The 22,119-nt window shown below is 45.9% G+C and overlaps 1 protein-coding gene across 7 annotated transcripts in view; it reads right to left on the reverse strand.

The window, feature by feature from the left end:
• The window catches only part of ACSBG1 (acyl-CoA synthetase bubblegum family member 1), a 57,915-nt gene that overhangs the window by 5,297 nt on the left and 30,499 nt on the right, over positions 1-22,119 (reverse strand). For 6 of the 7 annotated variants that reach the window (XM_027840548.1, XM_027840545.1, XM_027840544.1 and 3 more), the window contains 10 exons: positions 18,573-18,790; positions 13,622-13,710; positions 12,517-12,637; positions 8,748-8,828; positions 8,131-8,280; positions 6,685-6,861; positions 5,088-5,269; positions 3,326-3,556; positions 2,140-2,357; positions 1,277-1,416 (listed from right to left, as the gene is read on the reverse strand). In XM_027840548.1, the coding sequence (XP_027696349.1) occupies positions 1,277-1,416; positions 2,140-2,357; positions 3,326-3,556; positions 5,088-5,269; positions 6,685-6,861; positions 8,131-8,280; positions 8,748-8,828; positions 12,517-12,637; positions 13,622-13,710; positions 18,573-18,790 (1,607 nt within the window). The remainder of the gene's footprint in view (positions 1-1,276; positions 1,417-2,139; positions 2,358-3,325; positions 3,557-5,087; positions 5,270-6,684; positions 6,862-8,130; positions 8,281-8,747; positions 8,829-12,516; positions 12,638-13,621; positions 13,711-18,572; positions 18,791-22,119) is intronic. The other variant, XM_027840547.1, reaches the window with a different exon arrangement.

A 22,119-nucleotide genomic window follows, 5' to 3' on the forward strand; every position in this document is an offset into this window, starting at 1 on the left:
GATGGATGGATGGATGGATGGATGGAGTCACCATTTGGATGTCCTTCAAACATAAAGGAAGCAGCATGGGATGATGGAAAGACCAGACTCAGGTTAACTGGATTCACATCCTGCCTCTGATGCTTAGGACTTGGGTGGCCCAGGAGAAGTTCCTTATCTTCTCTGGGCCTCAGTTTCCTCAGGGAAATGGGGAAGTGAGCTAATGGGTCCTGAGATCTCTGTTAGCTCTAAATCTATGGCCCTGTATGGAAATATGGTAAATGCACCTGGCCAGTCCTTGGTTAGGTGTGTATGCGATTCAGTTAAAAAATCATAAGCACCAATTGTGTTCCAAGCCTGAATGTTTTATCTACTTTGTTGATGATTTAAGGTAAATTTGACTATCAGGCTGACTGGTACCTTCATTCTATCATCTGTGTGTGGCATTCAAAGCCTTTCGTAACCTGTACTCTCCTCCCATGTCTTACACCCCACCAGTGCTGGGTGTAATCCAGTGACTTAGGACCCCTGGCTCTTCCTCAAACAAGAGTCTCCATCTCCCAACTCTGGGTGCAAAGTTAGACTCTTCACAAAGCCCTAACTTCCTTGGGCTTTATTTTCCTCCTATACCCCCCCCCTTTTTTTTGGTGAGGCAATTGGGGTTGTGACTTGCCTGGGGTCACAAAGCTGGTGTTAAGTGTCTGAGGTCAGATTTAAACTCGAGTCTTCCTGACTCCAGGGCCAGTCGTCCATCCACTGCGCCACCTCACAGCCCCTAACCCCTTCATTTTGAGAGGCAACAGGGTATAGTGGTTAGTGCACAGGTCTGGGAGTCAGGAAAACTTGGGTTTGAATCCTGCCTCAGGCACTTGCCAACTGTGGCAGAGGGGTGGGAGAGCCCACTCGGAAATTGTTAAATGTTCAGTTTGAGCATCTACACCTTGGAAATCGCACACACTACAAATCAGGGCTCTGTTTATTATTTTGTTGATTGTTTAGATTTAAGAAAGTGATGGAAAAAATGGTAATAATGCAGGTTAAATTTAAAAGCATGTCATGCATTTTCAAAAAGCTGGTTGTTCCACATTTACCAGCAGACCCCAGTATGTGACCCCAGGAAAGTCATTTAATCTCCTTATGCCTCAGTATTTTTCAGCCATAAAACGGGAATAATAATAATACTTCTACTCCCTGCCTCCCACAGGGTTGTTGTGAGGATCAAATGATATGATATTTGTAATCACTTTGCAAACCTAAAAGCACTATATTAACATTAGCTAGTATTATTACAAGATACCTTCAGAGTCAGCAACATGGACAGAAACTTCCTCTGATCCCCAATCAACATGGCATTGCTAATGATGGGGAGCTCCATCTTCACGGCTTCCTCAATGGGGAGGGGGGGCACATTCTCCCCTCCAGCTGTTACGATTAACTCTGCAGAACAATAGGAGATCCCCCCACCCCTCTTAGTGGATGGGCATTCCCAGTTGGGCTAGGAACCCCAATCCCCAGTGAGTCAGATGTCCTTCCATCCCGAATCCCCTTTCTCTAAGTCATCCGCCATCTCTTCCTTTTCACGGGGTTCTGCTCAGCTATCTACAGATGGGCTCAGATTTCTCCCGAAACTTCCCCTCCATTTTATTTTGTCATCTTCCAATCTCCTTTCTCCCTTTCACTGAAAAACTTTTGGGAAATGTTTTTGTGTCCAATGCCTCAAAGCAGTCTATAAATGTCTGCTGTTATTCCTTACTGCTCCTTGTCTGCTTCTTTCGAACGTTTCTCCTCCCTTTCCAGAGTTCTGAAAGTGGATGATCTCCTTGGCTCTGGGCTCAGTCCTCTTCCTCCACAATCTGTCCCTTGGTGAAGATTATCGCTTCAACTGTCAGGTTCACAACAGGTGACTTCACTCTATCTCTCCTCCTGTCCCTCCTGTCCCTCCTTTCTGCTGCTGATGGTCATGGAGTACTGAGATGGAACCTGCCTTTCTTTCCCCCACCCCAGTCTATTCTGTCCTTTGAGGCCCAGCTCATGTCCTGCCTCGCATCATGAAGCCTTATTCATCCATTTAAGCCCATGGATCTCACCCACTCTTCTCCCACCTTTCCCACCCAGCTCCTTGCATCCATGTTTAGTGAAACATTGGAAGAAAGGTCTTACCTTTAAGCCTCCCAGTGATATAGAGAAAGCCTTCGTGGTCTAGTTTCCCCACGTCTCCTGTGTGTAGCCAACCATCCTCATCTATGGCCTCTCTTGTCTTCTCCTCCATGTTGAGGTAGCCCATGAAGACAGTCCGGCCCCACAGGCAGATCTCCCCATTGCCTTCAGCATCTACGTTCACCAGCTTTGCCTTGCAGCCTGGCAACACCTTTCCGGAGCTGTGAGGAGACAGCGGCGATGAGTGGGATGGCAGAGGACCACCTTCCTGCTAATGTGGTGTCCCCTTCAGGTCTGGCATCCCTGGCCTCTTGCCCCCAGGCCAACTCAAGTAAAGATGGGGGGATTGTATTTGCCACTCTCTCCTCTTCATCCTTTAGCTTTGCCCTGCTTGGCTCCCCTGTCCTTTCTGCCTCTCGTGCCCATGGTTACCTTGGTCATGGATGGCCACCGACAAACCCCAAATGGAATGGTAATAGCCAATAATACAAAGGGAATCCTATCCAGGAGTACTTTAATTTTCACAGATATCTTATGAATCTCCAGAAAGTAAGGTCCAAAGAAATGAAACCCTGCTAATGAAACTTTTGGCAGTGCAGTGAGTGGGGAGATGATCTTGGGTCAGTCTATGGCGGGACCACAACTCCAGCTAGTGTTAACTATAGTCAAGGAGGCAGGGTAGCAGGAAGGCAGCAGCTGCTGCCAAGACATAATACAGGGCAAGAGTGATGGGTTTGCACTCGGATGACCTGGGTTGAAATCCCGACTCTGCTACTTTTTACCTGTTTATTTATTTATTTATTTTTGGCTAGGCAATGGGGTTAAGCAACTTGCCCAGGGTCACACAGCTAGTAAGTGTCAAATGTCTGAGGCCGGATTTGAACTCAGGTCTTCCTGACTCCAGGGCCAGCGTTCTATCCACTGCACCACCTAGCTGCCCCTACTTATTACCTGTGTGACTGGGGCAAATTGCTTAACGTCTAGACCTCAGTTTCCTCATCTGTATAACGGAGAAGGGCGATCTTTGATGGCCTCTCAGGTGCCTTCCACACCTAGACGCTTCTGTGAATCCACCCTCAGACTCCTAACTTGCTGTGTGGCCCTGAGCAGGTTGCCTAACTTCTGAGGGCCTCAGTCTTCTCATCTGTAGAGTGGGGGTGGCTGTGAGGGCCGCTCCCAGGGGCCTCACCTGTAGAGTCTGTAGTTGTAGGAGTTGGACATGAAGTGTGGGCCCGAGGATTCGCTCAGCCCGTAGCCCGCATAGAGGCGGATGTTGAGGCCCAGGAAGAAGTGCAGGGTCTCTGTGGTCATCGGGGCTGCGCCATAGAAATTCTTCTGGCAGTTGGCAAACCCCAGGGCCTTGCGGATCTTGGCCAGAACCAAATAGTCAGCCAGTCTCATGGTGAAAGGTTTCAGGTCACTGGTTGCCCAGGGAAAAACCCACACGGACGTGTCAATGTGAGCGTGTTTTTATGGCAACATAGCCAGCAAACACATGGTCACACATGTGCAGATGTGTCACACAGGCCTACCCTCACAGGACCCCGATGAGAATATACATGTGCCGTGTGACCTTGGGCAAGTCACTTCTCATGAGTCTCTGTTTTCTAATCTATTAAATGAGTATAATAATGCCAGTAGCACCTTCCTACCTCCCAGGGCTGCCAGGAGGGGAGCATTTGGGTACCTTTAAGTGCCATAGACATGGGAATCATTATGCCAGGTGCATCAGGGATATACCTCCTAAATGGTCTTCCTGCCACTGGCGCGCTCCCCTCCCAATTCATGCTCCACTGGATGACCAAGTAACCTTCCTCATTCACCACTGAGCTCACATCAGTCCCCTACAGGAACACCTCGGCTCCCCATTGCTTGGTGACTGAGATATAATCCCCTAATCCTGGCATTCAATGTCCTTCACAATACTAACCGCTAACACATACACAGTGCCTGAAGGCTCGCCCAACACTCGACATATGTTTTCATCTGGATCGAACCCATCCTTCTGGATTTATCTCATCCTACCCAGCTGTGCTCCCCTTGTCACCTTGACCTCTGAGAATTCCTAGAGCCATTCAAGGCTACCTCAGATGCTGCCTCCGATGGGAAGCCTTCCCTGATCCCCCCTACCTCACCCCTGTGGTCAGGATTCTCTCCCCTCTCTCACTACTTTGTCTGTATTTACTTCTCTGTCTATATCACCTCCCCCTCCCCCTGAAATAGAATGTAAGCCTCTTGAAGCTGGGGAAGGTTTTCCTCCTGTCTTTGTACCTCCATTGGTGAATACAGGGCTCGGCATATCGTTGGAACTTAATACACGCTTGTCGAATCAAACCGAATTCCCGTTCTTGATGTCTAAGCCAAACCGGACCACTCTCCGTCTCTTTTTCCCAGCCTGCCCTTCATCATGTCCATCCCTTTGCTTACGACGTCCCCCACCCTTGGAATGGACTCTTCCCCAACACCATCCCTTCCTTCGAGGCCCAATTCATGAACTCCACCTCTCCCCAAACCCCAGGTCAAATTGCTCTCCCCTTCCTCAGATTTCTTAGGTCCTTTTGCCTGAACCTATTCTTGGTAACTCTTTTTTCTCTACTTTATCATGGTTATTTGGGTACCCATCTCCCCACCCCCATTAGACCATGAGCCCCTTGAGACCAGGGTCTCTGTCCTGTCAAACTCTGCAAGGCTTTTTAAAGCATCCAAATTCCCCAAAGAGCCAAGCAAAGTAACCCGGGCCTATCCAGGAAGACCTCAGATGGAGGGTAAAGAAATAAGGCTCTTTGTTGGGGACACTTAGCTTCCACTAATCAACAGAGGCTTCCAAGTCAACCCCGAGCCTACCTGGCCCAGAGAGGGGAAGGGCCTTGCCTGAAGCCCCACAGCTGGTATGAGGCCAGAGGCCAGGCTGCCTGAGGGGAGGGGGTGAGGGATGGGGTCAGTCACTGTACCTGCTTGGGCAGCTGAGGTTTCGTTCCATGGTCACAGCCATTGCCCACAGGAACATCTTCCTCTTGAAGAATCCAGCCTGAGCTGATGCCCCCTTGACCCCTTCCATGATCTTCTCCCACACCCTGGGCACACCCATGTGGGCAGTGGGTTCCACCTCCCTCAGCGTAGTCACCAAGCTCGTCTGTCAATGGGAAAGCCAGGACAGGGAGAGGAGAGCCTGGGTGATGTCCAATGAGGACCTGGCCTGGAGGGCTCCCCCTCAGCTTATTCCACGTCCCACATACACCACTCTTCCGCAGGCCGATCCCCGGCCCCCTCTCCCCCACACACCCAGGTGCATCTTGGATGGGCCTGGCTGGGCCACTCCTTGCCAATTTCATACTTGCTGCTAAGGTAGCTATGTCTAGGGGCTGGCCCAATCCCCACCCCAACCCCCAACCCCCAACCCCCGGTAATTCGTAGAAACAGAAACAAATCTCCCAAGTGAAAGACAACCAGATAGTGGAAGGAGGGGCAAGGAAAACACAGGGAGGTTTGGGACATAAATTTAGAACTAAAAGGGACCTAACAAGTCTTCTATCCATGTCCTTCATTTTTACAGAAAAGGAAACTGAGGACCAGGTTGGTCTGAGGTCACATGGGTCAAAAGTGGCGAAGCTCGAATTTGGGTCCAGGTCTTTCTGACTCTAAATCCAGGGATCCTTCCAGGGCACATTTCTCCACCCTCAGCCCCATCAGTGACCCCCAAAATGAGAGGAAGACATATGGAGAATAGAGGAAATCATAGCATCATAGATAGAGCTGGAAGGGGTCTACCATCCTCATTTTACAAATGGGGAAACTGAGGCCCAGAGAGATTGAGACTTTCCCAAGGTCATACAGGTAGTAAGTAGTCAATCTAAGATTAGAACTCAGGTCCCCTGACTTCAAATTCATTGTGCTGTTTCCATCGTAGGTGAGATGAGAGTTGGAGAAAGGTCACAGAGAGGAAGTCACATAGGCAGGGAGCGACAAAGATTGTATTTATACCTAAGTCATCTGACACCAGAACTAACAACACTTTCTAATATATCACAATGCCCCCCTCCCAATGAGATGAGAAGCAGAGAGATGACAGTAGAGTTGACAAGAGAGAGGTGAATGAGGGAAATGGAATGAGAAAGACAGGTAGGGGTATGAGAGGAAAAGAGTTGGGGAACATAGGGATAAGTGAAAGACAGAGAGATGGAAGGGGAGAGAGAGAGAGAGAGAGAGAGAGAGAGAGAGAGAAACAGAGAGACAAGAGGGGGCAGGGAGAGAGAGAGAGGAAGACGAAGAAGAAAGAGGAGAGGAGGGACAGAGAGAGATAGAGAGAAACAGAGAGACAGGGAGGCAGAAAGAGGGGAGAGAGGGAAAAAGAGAGAGAGAAAGAGAATAATAAGAAGAAAAACAAAAAGAACAAGAAGAAGGAGGAGGAGGAGGAAGAGGAGGAGGAGAAAAACAAGTGGAGTCTGAAGAGTTTGGAGGTTCAAGTACAGTAGATTTCTTCCAACCTTGAGAATCAGCACAACCACGTGAAAGATTAACAGACCCAGGAGAAGACAGGGGCAGACTGACCTTCAGGGCGTCAGGCTCAGCAAAGCAAATGTTGGCCCCCCACTGGATCCCTGTCCAAAGGTCATACATCTGAGCAGCGATGTGGCTGAGGGGCAGGTAGCTCACCACAACCTCTTGCTGAATCTCAGCAGGCTGGATGTCCCCGGCTCGGCTGCCAAACTTGGCCGTCCAAGTGATCTGGGAGACAGAGGAGAGATAAGGGCACAGAAGGTCCAGAGGTCCTCTGAGCCTCAATTTCTTTCTCTGTAAAATGGGGGTAATTAATCCCTGACTATTCTGCCTCACTTGATTTCTGGGAGGAACAAGTCTTTAAGACGGTAGTATGATTATAATTGTCATCCTTATACTCCAATATTTCTGGGCAGGGGGAGTTCATCATTATAGGGATTCCCTCTCCTTGGGCAAATAGGATCCCCTTAACTCCTGAGACAATGGCTTTGAAAATCTCTGTGGCTCGAAGTTCTCATCAGCTGGACAGCACCCAGTTACCTCCCCTGGGCTAGCTCCCACTTGACTGACAGACAATTGTGTCTTCCTCAAAGACCATATCTGTCTGCTCCTGAAAGACACAACTTTGATATTTGATTCATCAATATTTTTATTTATAGACACCCCCACCTTCCACCAGACCTCACCTAGCACTCATTTTGTACCTCTTTGGTGTATTAATCATGTGGTTTTTTAAGAAAAATATTATTTGTGATATCTGTTTATGAGAGCAGGGACAATATCTTATCTAAACTTTTTATCTTGCCTAGCATGCAGGTTAGTGCTATGTACATAATAGGTGCTAAATACATGTTCTAGTTGAAAAATTACATTAATTATTGATTATATTATTTCAGTGTCAAGGTACATATCTTCCTCAGAGAGTCAGAGCATCCTCCAAATAGAGCCCTATCTCCTATCTCCTGGCTTCCTTCAAGTTCCAGCTAAAACCTGACCTTCTGCAAGAAACCTTTCCCAGTCCCTTTTCATGCGAGCTCCTTCCCTCTAAGATTATTTTCACGTTCTCCTGTATATAGCTTGTTAGTACATAGTTGTTTGCATGATGTCTCCCCCATTAGACTGTGAGCTCCTTGATGGCTGGGCGTGCCTGGACACAGTAGGAATTAACAACATGCTTCTTGACGTGACTCTGTTTCCCCGTAGTAGAGGAATCTGTGAAAAGAATGGGCCCCTACAAGGGATAAGGTGATACCAGACAGCCTGGCCACAGGCCCAAGAGAGCCTTCCCTTTGGGACAGGAGGTCCATGGACCCTCAGAGGAAGCCAAAGAAACATCCCACTTTGATCTGTCTTCACTCAGTTACCAAATCTCTGCATGCATCTCCCTTTTTACCCGGTGAGATGGTCCCAGTGTCTTCTCTTATCCCCTCTTCTATAACCCCCTCCTCCATTCCCCACCCCCCATCCCTACCAACGTTTCAGTCCCCAGGACCTTACATTGTCCTGACTCAGCATCACGCCTTTGGGGTTGCCAGTGGTGCCAGATGTATAGACGAGCACACAGCACTGGTTGGGTTTTTGAGAGTTGAGAATGTCATCCAGGGTGGAATCAGGAACCTCATTCCCTATCTCTAGGAACTCTTCCATCTATAGATAGGAAAAGAGAAGTGGGAGTCAGGAGTTACCAGCTAAAGAAAAGGTTCAACCTGAATGAGATGCTGATTTACTCCTGCTTTTGGTGCCCTAAAGGAGCTGGAAATTGCTGCCGTGGAGCAGAAGCACATGGGAGCTACCTGTTCTTGCCTACAGTTTTCTGAGAGCAGGCCCTGAGCTTTGGCTTTTCCAGCATAAGAGATGGAGGCAGTAGCATCTTGTATCTTTTGTATTTATTTACCTCTGCAGATGTCATTTCTCTCAGTGAAACGTAAGCTCCTTGAGGATAGGAGCTCAGTTTATTTTTGTCTTTGTAGGCTTACCTCCTAGTACAGTGCCTGGTGCACATTAGGTGCTTAAAAAATGCTTTTTTTATAATGGATCGAATGAAAAAGGCAGGTGCCGCCGCTGCCCCCCAGAGCCAGTTCCAGAATCCCCCTTTCTTAGCCTCAGTCTCATACCGTATATACATTTGGGATTCTCTCTGCTGGGGTCTCTCTGTACATCACAACAGCCTTCAAGTATGGCAAGTTCTTCCAGATCTGTGGCATTTAAAGAACAGACGTTATTAGTCAAGAAAAGAAGCCATTTTTATTTAACTGTTTGGAAAGAATTAGGGTCCTCATTTCTTAGTTTCAAGTATCCCTGATGTCATGGGTGGAGGCTCTCTCTCCTCTGTCCACCACAGCTCTGCTGTATCTTAGTCAATAGCTCCCTGAGCTGCTTGGCCAACAAATTCATCACCTAAATCCATCATCCTGAGGTGATGAGAGGAAACATAGTGAAGAGGATTAGGTACTGGATGTGGACTTAAGATCCAGGTTCGAATCCTGTCTCTAACACTCATAGGCTATGCCACCCCAGGCAACTACCAAGAAACTCTCAACCTCAGTTTCCTCATTTGAAAAATGGGAATAATCCTGGTGCTTAACCTGAGAGGAGTTGTGTGAAAGGCCAATATACAAAGCATGTTACAAACTTTAAAACGGTATGGAAAATGTGCGTTGGTATTATTACTCTTCTCTAAGCTCATCCTTGGATGACGGGCACACAGCTCATCACCAGTGGGTGTTCAGTGTTCCAGGTTAGGACATGGGATAGCCTTCAAGAACCAGGTCACCTCCATGCCTCGAGAAAACATCAGAGAAGGATTTCAATGAAGGCTTGCTGGGTTAACCCTCTTGAAGAGCCACTTATTCATTCACCTCCAGCAAGTTTGGGGTTCAATGAGAGAACGGTAAAGAGTGTTGGGCTGATGACTTCATTTCCTCTGATAATGCGATCTTAGGAAAAGGGAACGTAGGTATCCAGACCCGAGTTTGAATCCCAAGCAGCAGATAAAAGAGCAGTTGGGTCCAAATGTCTCTGCTGGTGCCCTAGGTTGGCTAGTTATCAGATTGCCTTAGCTATGTTGGCTGTCAGAGGAGGCCAAGAGAAAGCCTGGTGAGACTTCTGTAACAGAGCAACTCAACCCTGGGGTCTGCTGGGTCGCTTTCTCCTGTGTTGTGTATGTTTCTGTGAAGTCTTGAGTTCCAGGCTATGCTAGGAGCGGCCTGAGGTCTCTGGCATAGAAAGTACCGACCAACCAGCTGATGACGACCGGGTCTCAGGGCTTAGCAACACCTGCATCTTTTTTTTCTTTTTCTTTTCCTTTTTTTTTTTTTTTTTTGGTGAGGCGATTGTGGTTAAGTGACTTGCCCAGAGTCACACAGCTAGTGAGTGTTATGTGTCTGAGTTCGGATTTGAACTCTGGTCCTCCTGACTCCAGGGCCGGTGCTCTATTCACTGCACCACCCAGCTGCCCCCAACACCTGCATCTTTGACGACCTTTTCAGAGATCTTCCCTACTTTCTCAAAAGTTCCTGGGTCAAGGGTCATAGTACCCTGATCACTGAGCTCTTTCTTTTGTAGTACTTAGGATTATAGAATTTATAGCTAAAAGGGATGATCAAATATCCCCACACATCCCCCAAATTGAAAAATCACCTAGGAAATAAATTGGGTAAACAAAGCCGAGCTACTTTATGTTATGTAAGGTTAGGTTTCAACCTTGTTGAAACTTGTTATGTAAAGTTTTCATTTACTCAGTATTATTGACAAATATGATTCTATAAGAAAAGTCAGCCCCACCCAACTTTTTCAACTGCTACTTTATTCCCCAATGAAACGTAAGCTCATCAAAGGCAGTCACCATCTCATTTTTGCTTTGAATCCTCATTGCTTATAAATACTTGTTGATTGATTAACTGATGTTGAGAAGAGTGAAAACAAACTTGAATACTCTTACTGGACTGTACCCTTAATATGAGCAATGATCACTTCCCTCTCTCTGTGCCTCAGTTTTCCTCTCTGCAAAGAGGGTTTTGGACTAGGTAACCTCAGAGGTCTCTTTCAGCACTAACAATGTAGAGTCTATGTTTCCACATTCTATATCCTAAAAAGGCTTCCAGCTGTGACGTTTCCATGTCCCAACATTGAACAAAATGCTTAGTAACCCTGAAAATGAAGTAGAAGTGAACTGTTCCTATAGAAATGTGAGTTGCTACAAATCTCTGTTCTAAAGTCCCTTCCACCTCTAACAAGTGATGACATCATGGCTGAAAAATCTACTAAGGGTTCCTTGCAGAGGCTGAGAGTCAGGACAGATTGCGGGACAAGTCAGGCCTTCAGTTGGTGATTGTCAGTGAAGAGTGAAGATTTGTTGTCTCACCACAAGATGGCAAGATTTCTCTGTCTATCCTTTCCCTTCCTGGTTCTTCCCAACACTCAGAGAAGGCCCACCCAACTAAAGCTAGCCAGGTGAAGACCAAACACTGGTCCCTCTTCCAGTCCCAAGATTACATCTAAATATCTAAGTATCACAGGGACATGAAACCAACCTTCATCCCCTTCTGGGGTCCAGGACTCTGTTGTTGTTTTTTAAGTTGGCAAACATTTTTACATCTTTTATCCCATTTAATCCTCACAGGTAAATACTATATGTATTATTATCCCCATTTTGTATTATCTCCATTTTGTAGTTGAGGAAACTGAGGATCAGAGGTGAAATGCCTTGCCCAGGGCCACACAAGAAGTATTGGAGATGGGATTTGAACTCAGATCTTTCTGGCTTTAAGCCCAGCACTATATTGTCTAGGCCAGGGTACCTCCTTTTTGATGTAGCCATCGATATCACCCTCAAAAAGTTAGAGACGTACCTTTAACCTACTTATCTGTGGGACTTAGTTTCTTCCTCTTTAAAATGAGAGGGTTGGAGTAGATGACCTCACAACTCCCTTCCAGGGCTAGAATTGTGTCCAGAGCTCTTCCCAAATCTCCTAAAGTCGGCAGGACCTGACTCCACCCCTTCCCAGGACAGGTAGAATTCTTCTGTCCCTGGGGCTCCCAGAGATTATGGCAAAGGACAGGTTGAAAGTTGGAAGATGCCTTCAAGGTCATCAAGTCCAAACCCCACCCCCTCCATTTTTGAGGCATAGAAGCATAGAAGGGTTAGGTAAATAATGTAGGATTACACAATTCCTAAGCATCTGAGGATGCAAGATTTGAACGTAGGCCCTCCAGGCTCCAGGTTCATGGCCAGAGCTGCCACTCAATGGCATCTCTCACTTAGAGTCCCCAGACAACATCTACATTACCTAAATCCCAATGCCCCTTCTAAATCCCCATGAACATCTTCCCTGTCCAGAGTCATCACAAACCCTGCGCTAGAAGGGGAAATTGGTCAGGTAAGAGTAGGCAGCTATGGGGTGGAAAGCCCCACGCTGGGAGTCAGGAGATCTAAGTGCAAGACACTCACCCCTCTAGCCTCTTGCTTTCCCATCTGTAAAATGGGGGTCTTGTGAGGATCATCAAGGTGGCGTAAATGGAGGAGTTCTGGCTTTGGAATCAGAACGCGGGTTTGGATCCTGGCTCTGTCACTTATGCCTGTGTGCCTTTGGCCGAGTCTCTTCACCACTCCGGCCTCAGTTCCCTCATCTGCAAAGTGAGGATGTTGACCTAGATATCCTCTTGGGCCCCTTCTAGCTCTAAAGCATCACCGATGTTATTTGCATTGTTAGCGCTCAGCCCGGTGCTGGGCATAAGCATTTAATACAAGCTTTTCCCATTGATTTGTTCATTCATTCCTGGCTCAAGTGCTTTGTAAACTGTAGCACTATAGAGAGGTCAGGTTTTATGAAGACAGTAGTGATAACCATTCTCTTGGGGCATGAGCCCAAGTAACCCTCTTACCTTCAGTATCTTTTCCAGCTGTTTCTGGGTATCCACCAGGATGACGTTGGCCTTGCAGTCATTGGCAATGTATTGGCAAGCCTCAGGGGAGCTGGTTGTATAGATTCCTGTGAGGATACCTCTGAGAAATGACACAGAGAGGGCATTTGTCAGTGGAGCATGTCAGCCCAGGATCCCCAGACTCTCTGGTGTCTTTTGCATAAACCCCAAAGGATGTGAACTGAAGGAGTCAGCTAGGCCTGGGAGGCCCCTTTCTTCAGAACTAGTCAAGCAAATGCCCAGGAACTGGCAGACCACCAGGCAAAGAAAGGGAAAACTGCGTGTGGGGGAAGGGGGGACAGAATATAGAAAGATGGGGAAAAGAAGGAAAATTGGGGAAATATGGAATAGATGGGCAGAAGAAGAAAAGAGAGTTAAGAGAAAAGCAATGGGGAAGTAAAGGGACCCAAGAAGGGGTAGATGAGCAGGAGAAGGGGAAGAATAAGGCCATGTAGATGCTTAGGACGGAAGAGATGTGAGGTTGGAAGGGAGAAGATGGTGGAGGCCTTTGTCATTGGGGCCTTAGCATTGAGCACAGAGCCTGGCACACAATGGTGCTTAATAAGTGCTTACTGATTAGTTGGGTGGGCAGAAGGAGTCAAAGGGAGGTGGGGGAGGAACCCCAGTGTCCCTTTATGTGATGCCTTCTCCCATTAGAATATAAGCTCCTCATTGGCAGGGACTGTATTGCTTGCTTATACTTACATCCCCAGGACTTAATGTAGTCTCTGATATGTAGGAAGTATTTAATAATAAATAATAATTAATTATTTGTCTATTCTATAGAAATAAAATAAATGTTCTATCTCTCTATGCATCCATCTGTCTGCCCACTTATCATCTATGTATCAATCTATCATTTATCTGCCATTTGTCTACCTATCATCTCTCTCTCTCTCTCTCTCTCTCTCTCTTCTTCCTCTCCCTCCAGGGAAGCAATTGATGAGCAGAATTAAAGATTCCCAAAAGACACCAGAGCCACACCACTCTGCCTAACGCTGTGGGATGCTCATTCCCGTTCTTGTGCACCCAAACCTAGGCAAGGTCCTGACCAGCAGGCACTCACCCAGCAAAGACTGTGCCCACAGCAGAGATGAACCACTCTGTGGAGTTGAATCCGAGGACAGCAACGCTGTGGACACGCTCCAGGCCAAGCTGCAAACCAAAAACCAAAATGGGAAGGTCAGATATTTTGTGCAGAGAGCACCAGGTCCTAGGTCCACAGCTATAACTGTTAACTCCTCCCTCCCTACACACACACACACACACACACACACACACACACACACACACACACACAGACACCCTGAGGCAAAAGGAGCCCCGGCAATCAGAGACAGTAGAGTGGGAGCAGCAGGCGATAGAGTCATTTCCGAGACCTCAGATAACCAGGTTGACACCTCTTCTGGGAGCTCATCTTTTGCAGTGGAAAGGACACTGGTAGACAGTCAGGCTGATTCAGACTAACTGGGTGGGAGTGGGGGAAGGATTAGGGAAGAACATTTAGGGGCTGCCTGTTCCCTACTGAATAAAGTACGAATTCCTCAGCTGGGTCTAAAAGTCCCACCATAATCTAATTTATCTCATTCTTCTCGCCTACACTTACACAGTCAACCTGGTTATCATTTCACAGCAGTTTCTGGACATCTCCACCCAAACCATATATATTTTCCCCCTTCCTTCTCCAGCTTCCTTTTATATGTTGGTTTCCCCAATAGAACGTAAGCTCTTTGAGGGAAAGGATTGGCTCGCTTCTTTTATCTGTATCCCCAGCTCTTAGCACAGTACATGGCACTTAGAAGAAGATGGCACATAGAGAAATTCATTATATATGTATCTATCATCTATCTATTGATGTCTATTGATTGATTATAGATATCTACCTATCTACCTATCACCTATCTATCATTTGTCAGTCTATCTATATCTATCTATCATCTGTCTATCTGTCTGTCTGTCTATCTATCTATCTATCTATCTACCATCTATCTATCTATCTCCATTTGCTTCCTGGATGAACTTAAACTTCTCACCCCTAAGTCTCTGTTCCTTCTTCCTGAAATGCTTCTTCCTTTACCTTCTACTTACCCTGCCCCCCCCCCCACCATGGATTGGCATAGTATAAAGAGATGAATACTTTCTAGTCATGTGGCTTTGGGCAAGTCACTTTCCCTCTCTGTGACTCAGTTCCCTCATCTGTAAAATGAGATGATGGTCTCTAAAAGTCCCTCTTCCTGCTCTAACAACTTATGAGTTAAGATTTCTGTTAAGACTGAGAAGGGAAGAGAGGAGAAAAGTGTCCTCATAAATAGAAGTGATATTGTCATAGCAGTGAATGTTGTGGAAGTATACTATAGACCATCTAAATGGAAGAAGGAATTAGATGAAGAGCTCAGGAAACCTGTAAGCCTGGCAAAGAGGTATGACATCTAGACATCTGCTCAACTGATTAACCTATGACTTGTCTCAGTGAGAACTTTATTCTTCAAAAGGTGGAGGAAACAATAAGGAAATTGCTATTCTCAGGCTGATTCTGATGCACATGGTGGAACTCCTTGCTAAAGTAGAAATAACAGTGACCCCTTCACCACAAGGTTCAAGATGAAGAAAAAGGAAATCCTAAACATGGTCTGAGATATGTCCTACATTTCAAAAGGCTCCAAGAAAGCATAGAGAGGCTCTGATTGAATTGATATTCTGTTGAGGAAGGTATCCAGAAAATTCTAAAGACACCAACAGAAATGATTCAGCTGGAGAGCCAATGTGGATGCATACGGATTAACTCAGATTTTTATAAGACATGCTTAGAAGATGGAAACAGGGCCACGTAATTGAGGATGAACACAAAAAAGCAGCATAGTCCTGCAGGAATTTCAGCAAGTTAAGTGAAGGAAAAAAATAGCTCTGAGGTACCAAAGGTGGTCTTTTTTCCCCCAAAGCTTTATTGTGTGATAGAACCTAAGAATGGATAGGTCTGATCTTCACAATGGCTGTGATGATGATCATGGGTGAACTACTCAATCCCTTATGCTTTCCCTTGCTTTTCTAAAGAGAATGACCTTTGGGCTGTGAAGGACTGAGCAAAAACTTTTTTTCACAAGGTGACGGAAACAAAGATAAAGGGGAGTAAGAAAGTACCTAGCTGTCCTCAATGAATTCAAGTCACTAGGCCCAGTCAGACGGCACTCCCAGATGCTGAGAGAACTGGTGGCCATGATTTCTAAGAGATTGTCTGTGATCTTTAAAAATTCATGGAGTCTGGGAGCAGTATCTCAGGCCCAGAGGACACGTATCCCATTTTGTTTTTGAGAGGGAACACAGTGGAATGTGCAAGCTTTATACCAGGGAACTTGATTTCTGTTCTTATCAAAATTCTAATAACAATAGTAATAATAGCTAGCATTTATATAATGCCTTAAGGTTTGCAGATATTATCTAATTTTATCTTCATAACAATTCTAAGAGGTAGGTGCCAATATTAGCCTATTTTATAGATGAGGAAATTGAGGCAGATGGAGGTTAAGTGACTTACCCAGTGTCATAAATCTAGTAAGTGTCTAAGGTGGGATTTGAACTCAGGTTTTCCTGACTCTAGGCTCAGTGACCAATGTGACGCCTTACTATTTCTAGAATTTTCTAGCTTATGTTATTAAAGGAATAGTTAGTGAAGATATTTGATAGGACATTTAAGCTGGGGAAGACTTGGGTGGGTATTTGAAGAATCAACGTCTGGAAGATGTTTGCATTTTGCTTGGCCTCAAAGGCCATAGCCAGTAGCAATGGCTAGTAGCTATAGCAAACCCCAGCCCAGGATAACAAAAACCTTCCCAATAATGAGCTGCCCACGAGCTGCTGCCCAAGAGAGAACTCAATTTCCCATTCCTGGAAATCTTTAAGCAGACACCCACTTGTCAGAGGTATTGAAGAGGGAAGTCGTGTTCAAGTATCAGTTAAACTGGTTGCCCTTAGGGGCAGCTAGGTGGCACAGAGGATAGAGCACAGGCTCTGGAGTCAGGAGGACCTGAGTTCAAATCCAGCCTCAGACACGCAACACTCACTAGCTGGGTGACTCTGGGCTAGTCACTTAACCCCAGTTGTCCTCACCAAAAAACAAACAAACAGACAAACAAACAAAAAAACCAAAGACCTGGTTTGCCTTGGAGGTACCTTCACTACCTGTGGTCCCATGGAGTCTACTGAGGAATGTCCCTGGATAATCTTGTATAGGTAACATAGCTAGGAACTTCTAGAACTGAGATAGGAACCCAGGTCTCTTGATTCTAAGCCAGGGCTCTTTCCACTGGAGGTTACTGCGTCTCTTTTAAGAATGTACTCTATGATCAAAGGAAAAGGCAAAGGACCTATATGTATAAAAATATTTACAGCAACTCTTTTTGTAGTAGAAAAGAACTGGAAATTGAAGGGTTGCCCATCAGTTAGGGAATGGCTGAACAAGTTATGGCATATGATTGTGATAGAGTACTGTTGTGCTAGAAAAAATGACCAGGGAGGTGGTTTCAGAAAAACATGGCAAGACCCATATGAACTGATACAAGGTGAAGTGAGAAGAACTGGAGATCATCGTGTGGAATAACAGCAACATTGTAGCAATGATCAACTGTGGAAGACTTGGTTACTCTGACCAATACAATGTTCCAAGACAATTCCAAAAAATTCATGATGAAAAATGCTATCCACCTCCAGGGAGAGAACGGATGAATTCTGCGTACAAATTGAAGTATAATTTTCTCCCTTCTTTTTTTTTTTTTGCTTTTTTTTGGGGGGGCAATATGGCTAATGTGGAAATGTTTTGCATGATTTCAAATGTATATTGCTTGCCTTTTCAGTGAATGTGGGAGGGAGTGGGAAGGAAGGAGAAAATTTGGAACTCAAAATTTAAAAAGAAGAATGTTTAAAATAAATAAATAATTTTTTAAAAAAAAACCTGTTCCCTGCAAAAGACTTCCCCATCCATGCCTTTTCCCTGGCTGCCCCTCCTTCCTGGGATGCCCTGACCCCTCATCTCTGCCTCTGTTTCCTTGGCTTCCTTCAGAGGCAGTTCAGATTTTGGGTTCTGCAGGTGACCCTTCCCAGTGCCCTAGATGCTAACACCTTCCTTTTTGGATGACTTTCCATCTTCTTGCATATATCTTGTAAGTACCTAGTTATTTACATGTAGTCTCCTCCATTAAAATATAACCTTTCTGGGTCAGGGACTTTTTTTTATGTGTGCCTTTCTTTGTATCCCCAGTGCTGGCCCTATAGTAGGTGCTTAATAAATGTTTGTTCACTGACTGACTTACTGCTTCATTTCTGGCTTTGTATCATCAGTCTCTAGGACAGTGCTTAGTACATAAGCATAGAGGCCTAAGGAGTGCTCATTGATGGATACTGATAATGACATGTTACTATGACCAGAAGCAGCCTCATGAAGTGGATTGAGATCTGGCCAATACATCGGGAAGCTGGGGTAAAAGTACTATCTCTGATGCAAGTGTGGCTATGGGAAGGCCCCTAGCCTCTCAGTGTGTCAAGCAAACCTCCAACACTGTTAAGTTTAAGAATACATGCCAGCCTGCATCGGTATTGGGAATTTCCTAAGCCATTGAGATTATAAGTTTGGCCCCCCCCTCCCCAAAATTATTATTACGGGGCTGGGCCTAAAGGACTTCCCTCTCTATAGAGCAGGGGTCTTAACCTGGGGTCCTGAACATGTCTGTTTGTATGGTTTTAAAAACTATTTTGATAACTGTGTTTCAGCATATTTATTTCCTTTGTAATTCTATGTATTTTATTTTCTGCAACAACCCTTCAAATCCTTGAAGGCAGCTATCATGTCCTACCTAAGTCTTCCCCCTTTCAGGTAAAACATTCCTAGTTCCTTCAGTCAATTCCCGTGTCTCCGCTTCCTTCACCATCCTGGAGTAAGTGAGGACACACGTTTTTGTAGACACATTCTCAAAACCCAACCAGAGCAGCTGCTAGGAGGTCCCCATCCCTGCCCTCTTCTCACTCACCTTCAAAAAACCTTTGGCAGCTTTTCGGGAGAGAAGGTAGTACTGAGAGTAGGTGATCCTTTCCCATTTCCCGTCCCGTTTGCTACTCAAGGCAGTCAGATTTCCATACTTCTCCAGACTTTCTAGGAATACCTGGTGCACAGTCTTTGGGGTCTGTGAGCAGGTGTGGTCCATCCGTATCTTGACCAACCCATCAGCCGATGTGGTCCACAGGGACTCTACGGGGGAAAAAGTACAGGTGTGGGTCAACTAGCCATCACGTTCTTCTTCTTCTTTTTTTTTTTTTTGGAAATAGCATTTTATTTTTTCCAATTACATGTAAAGATAGTTTTCAGCATTCATTTTTACAAGATTCTGAGTTCCAGATTTTTCTCCCCTCCCCCCAAGAAGGCAAACAATCTGATACAGTTTATACACGTGTAATCATGGAAACATTATTTCCACATTAGTCATGTTGCATCACATTCTTTTCATCACGCCATTATCACGTACCTAATCCAATAATCAGACATTCAGCAGGGGAAACAGAAAAAGATTTGATCCCTGCCCTCAGAGAATTTATAATCTAACTGGGTAGAAAAAAATGTCTTCAGTTCTTGAGGAGACATCGGTGCTTTCTTTGCCCTCCACTAGAGCAGATAGCAATTTCTTCTCCTTAGTCTTCATGAGTCGCTGTGGCCAAAAAAATTGTCTGGTGGCCAATCTTCTGGTGATGAGCATCTTTTCACTTCAGTCAGTCAATTGACAAGCATTTATTAAACACTTACTGTGTGCCAGGCACTATTCTAAGTGCCGGAGATACAAAGAAAGGCAAAAATCGTCTCAGACGTTAGAAACCCTTCTCTGAATCTGTCCTCAAGGCCGTTGTAGCTTGTCAACCAAGGAGAGGTTTTGCTGGGTGTTGTGTAATATGATGTAGTTCCTACAGCAGGGAGCTTTGAGGCAGGTGAATCTTTTGAGCTTGGGAGTTCTGAGCTGCAACGGGATAAGCCAATTGGTATTCATTTGGTGAGCCCCTGCGAATCTCAGGGCTCCCTCACATTGCCTAAAACTAATACAGGTCAGAAACGGAGCAGGTCTAAGCTCCTGTGCTGATTGGTGGTGAGGCTGGATCCCTGAGAGGCCGCTGGAACTTCCAGCAAGATAAGGGAGGAGGAAGAGGAGGAAGTAGAAGAGAGGGAGGAGGGAGGAGGAGAGAAAGAGGAAGAAGAGGAAGAAGAGGAGGAGGAGAAAAAGGAGGAGGAAGAAGAAGAGGAGGAGGTTTGGGGCATGTCTGCTGAATGACAGTTTTTCAAACGCCCCACTTCGGCTTCAGGGGCGCTAGCCCTTTGTCCACAGTAGCCCTCGAGGACCGTCTGCCGACACAGAGGGATTGCTTTGTTGGATGGAGCCTCGCCCGCACTGACATATCCAAACCCGGACAGCGTCTCTTTGAGCTTCACAACGTCCTCTGAGCTGAGCTGAGCAGAGCAAGCGTCGGCATTTTAGAGATGACGAAGCAGAGGCTCAGAGACACGAAGCAACTCACGGGAACCTCTCTCTCATCTCAACCTTAGAGTCGTCAAATCTCTGCATTAGAAAGAGCTTTGGTAGCCACGTAGACGCCGAGTGATTTGCCTAAGGTCGCAGAGCCAACATACGAACATGGAACCTCCGACTTCAAATTATGGGGACCTAGAGGTAGAGCTGGAAGGGACCTTGGAGGCAGCTGGTCTGGCCCTTCACACCACAAAAGAGGAAATGAGGCCAGAAAGGGTTGATGGTTTGTCCGTGGTCACCTACCATCAGAGGTGAGATTTAAACTCAGGTCCTCTACCTCCACGGCTAATGCTCTTTCCATTCACTATAGACTAAGATTCAGTGTTTCTACATCTGTCTTGGTCTCTGTTTCTGTCTCTGTCTGTCTCTCCTCTCTCTCCTTATTTGTCTCTCTCCTCCCTCTCCGTTTCTGTCTCTCTTGTTCACTGTCTCTGTCTCTGTCTCTTCTCTCTGCCTCTTTCTTCCCTTGATCTATCTCTGTCTCTCTCAAAGTCTTTGTCTCTACTGTCTCTCTCCTCCCCCTTTCTATCTGTCTCTGTCTCTCTTTGTCTCTGTCTCTCTCCTCCCTCTCTGTCTCACTGTCTCTACATCTTCTCTCACCATCTTTGTCTTTACTGTCTCTCTCCTTCTTCTCTCCCTCCCTCCCCACCGCCAGACTTAGAACTTCTCTTCCTCTGTATTTATAGAAAAGAAATAAGATAGGAGAACTTTGGGGGAGGAAGATAAATCCCCTGTCTCAGGAAGGACAGACTGGCCCAAAGAGTCAAGGATTGATGGGGGTGAGAGGAGGTCTGGGAAGCTTATGAATTGAACTAAAAAAAAAAAAAAGAATAGAGTGTACGGGTCAGAGGGACAAAAGGTTAAGTGAGGAGATCTTGATTTTCCTCATCCAGAAAGAATGTGAGCCTGGGGACCCTGGTAGGTCATCTATTGGCAGGAGTGTTAACTGAGGGGAAGTCTGAGGGGAAGGCTCTCCAGCCCTCTTGCTGGGCTGAGTACCTCCCCTGGATTAGCTGAATCTACCCTTGCATCCCCTTCTGGAGGAAGTAGCTGAGACCAAGAAGACTGTATCCCACCACTGGACTAACAGCTTTGTCTTTGGGGAGCAGAGCCCAGCTCGGAGTCCTGCCTGGGCCACTTAACAGCTATGTTTGTGCCAATGGTCGGATTCCTAAGTTCTAAGCCCTAGGCTAGCTGGGTGACCTGGGGCAAGCCAAGGCCCTTCCTGAGCCTGTTTCCTCCTCCATAAAATCGGGATGACGACATTGGCATAGCCTGCCTCCAGGCTGTTACGAGGAAACCTCCCTTATCACCAGAAGCAGTTTGTGAGAAGGAACTGTGCTTCTCATGGAAAGAGCCCTAGGTTCCAGTCCCTGCTGTGACTCACTGTTACTCTGATCAAGTCATGCAACTCGTCCGAGCTTTAGTTTCTTCATCAGTTAAAATGGTGTGACAATAATTGTTCTGCTATACAATTTAATGAATAAGTTTGGCCCTAAAAGGGTTGAGAAAGTACATGCTCCTCCCTTCACAACACAAGTGGGAGGCTGGGGGTGTGAAATATCACATTACTGTCATGAAAAAGTGTCATGATATGTCATGATATCATATGGTTGGTTGGCTTTGCCAAACGGCTTTTTTTTTTTTTTTGGTAATCTTGGTACAAGGGATGGATCTCTGGGTAGGGATCTATTAAAAGTAAAGATGACATAAAAACAAAATGAATCAACAAAATTTGAAAAAACCAAAACAAGAAATAGCTCTATCTACCTCACAAATTTGGTTGTGAAGAAAATGCTTTTAAAACTTGATGGCACAACATGAATCTAAAGTGATCATCGTTATCATCCATTCATTCAATAACCATTGGTTAAGTCTCTTTGGCCATGGGGGATAGGAGAACAAAAACAATCCCTGATCTCAAGGATTTCACATTCTACTGGGGGAGAAGGGTGGTAAGGTAGAAGAAAAACAACCGGTACATAGATAAGGGAACAGAACATGCAAA

Source organism: Vombatus ursinus, unplaced genomic scaffold, assembly GCF_900497805.2.
Source record: "Vombatus ursinus unplaced genomic scaffold, bare-nosed wombat genome assembly UNPS02014847.1, whole genome shotgun sequence".
Lineage (NCBI taxonomy): Eukaryota > Metazoa > Chordata > Mammalia > Diprotodontia > Vombatidae > Vombatus > Vombatus ursinus.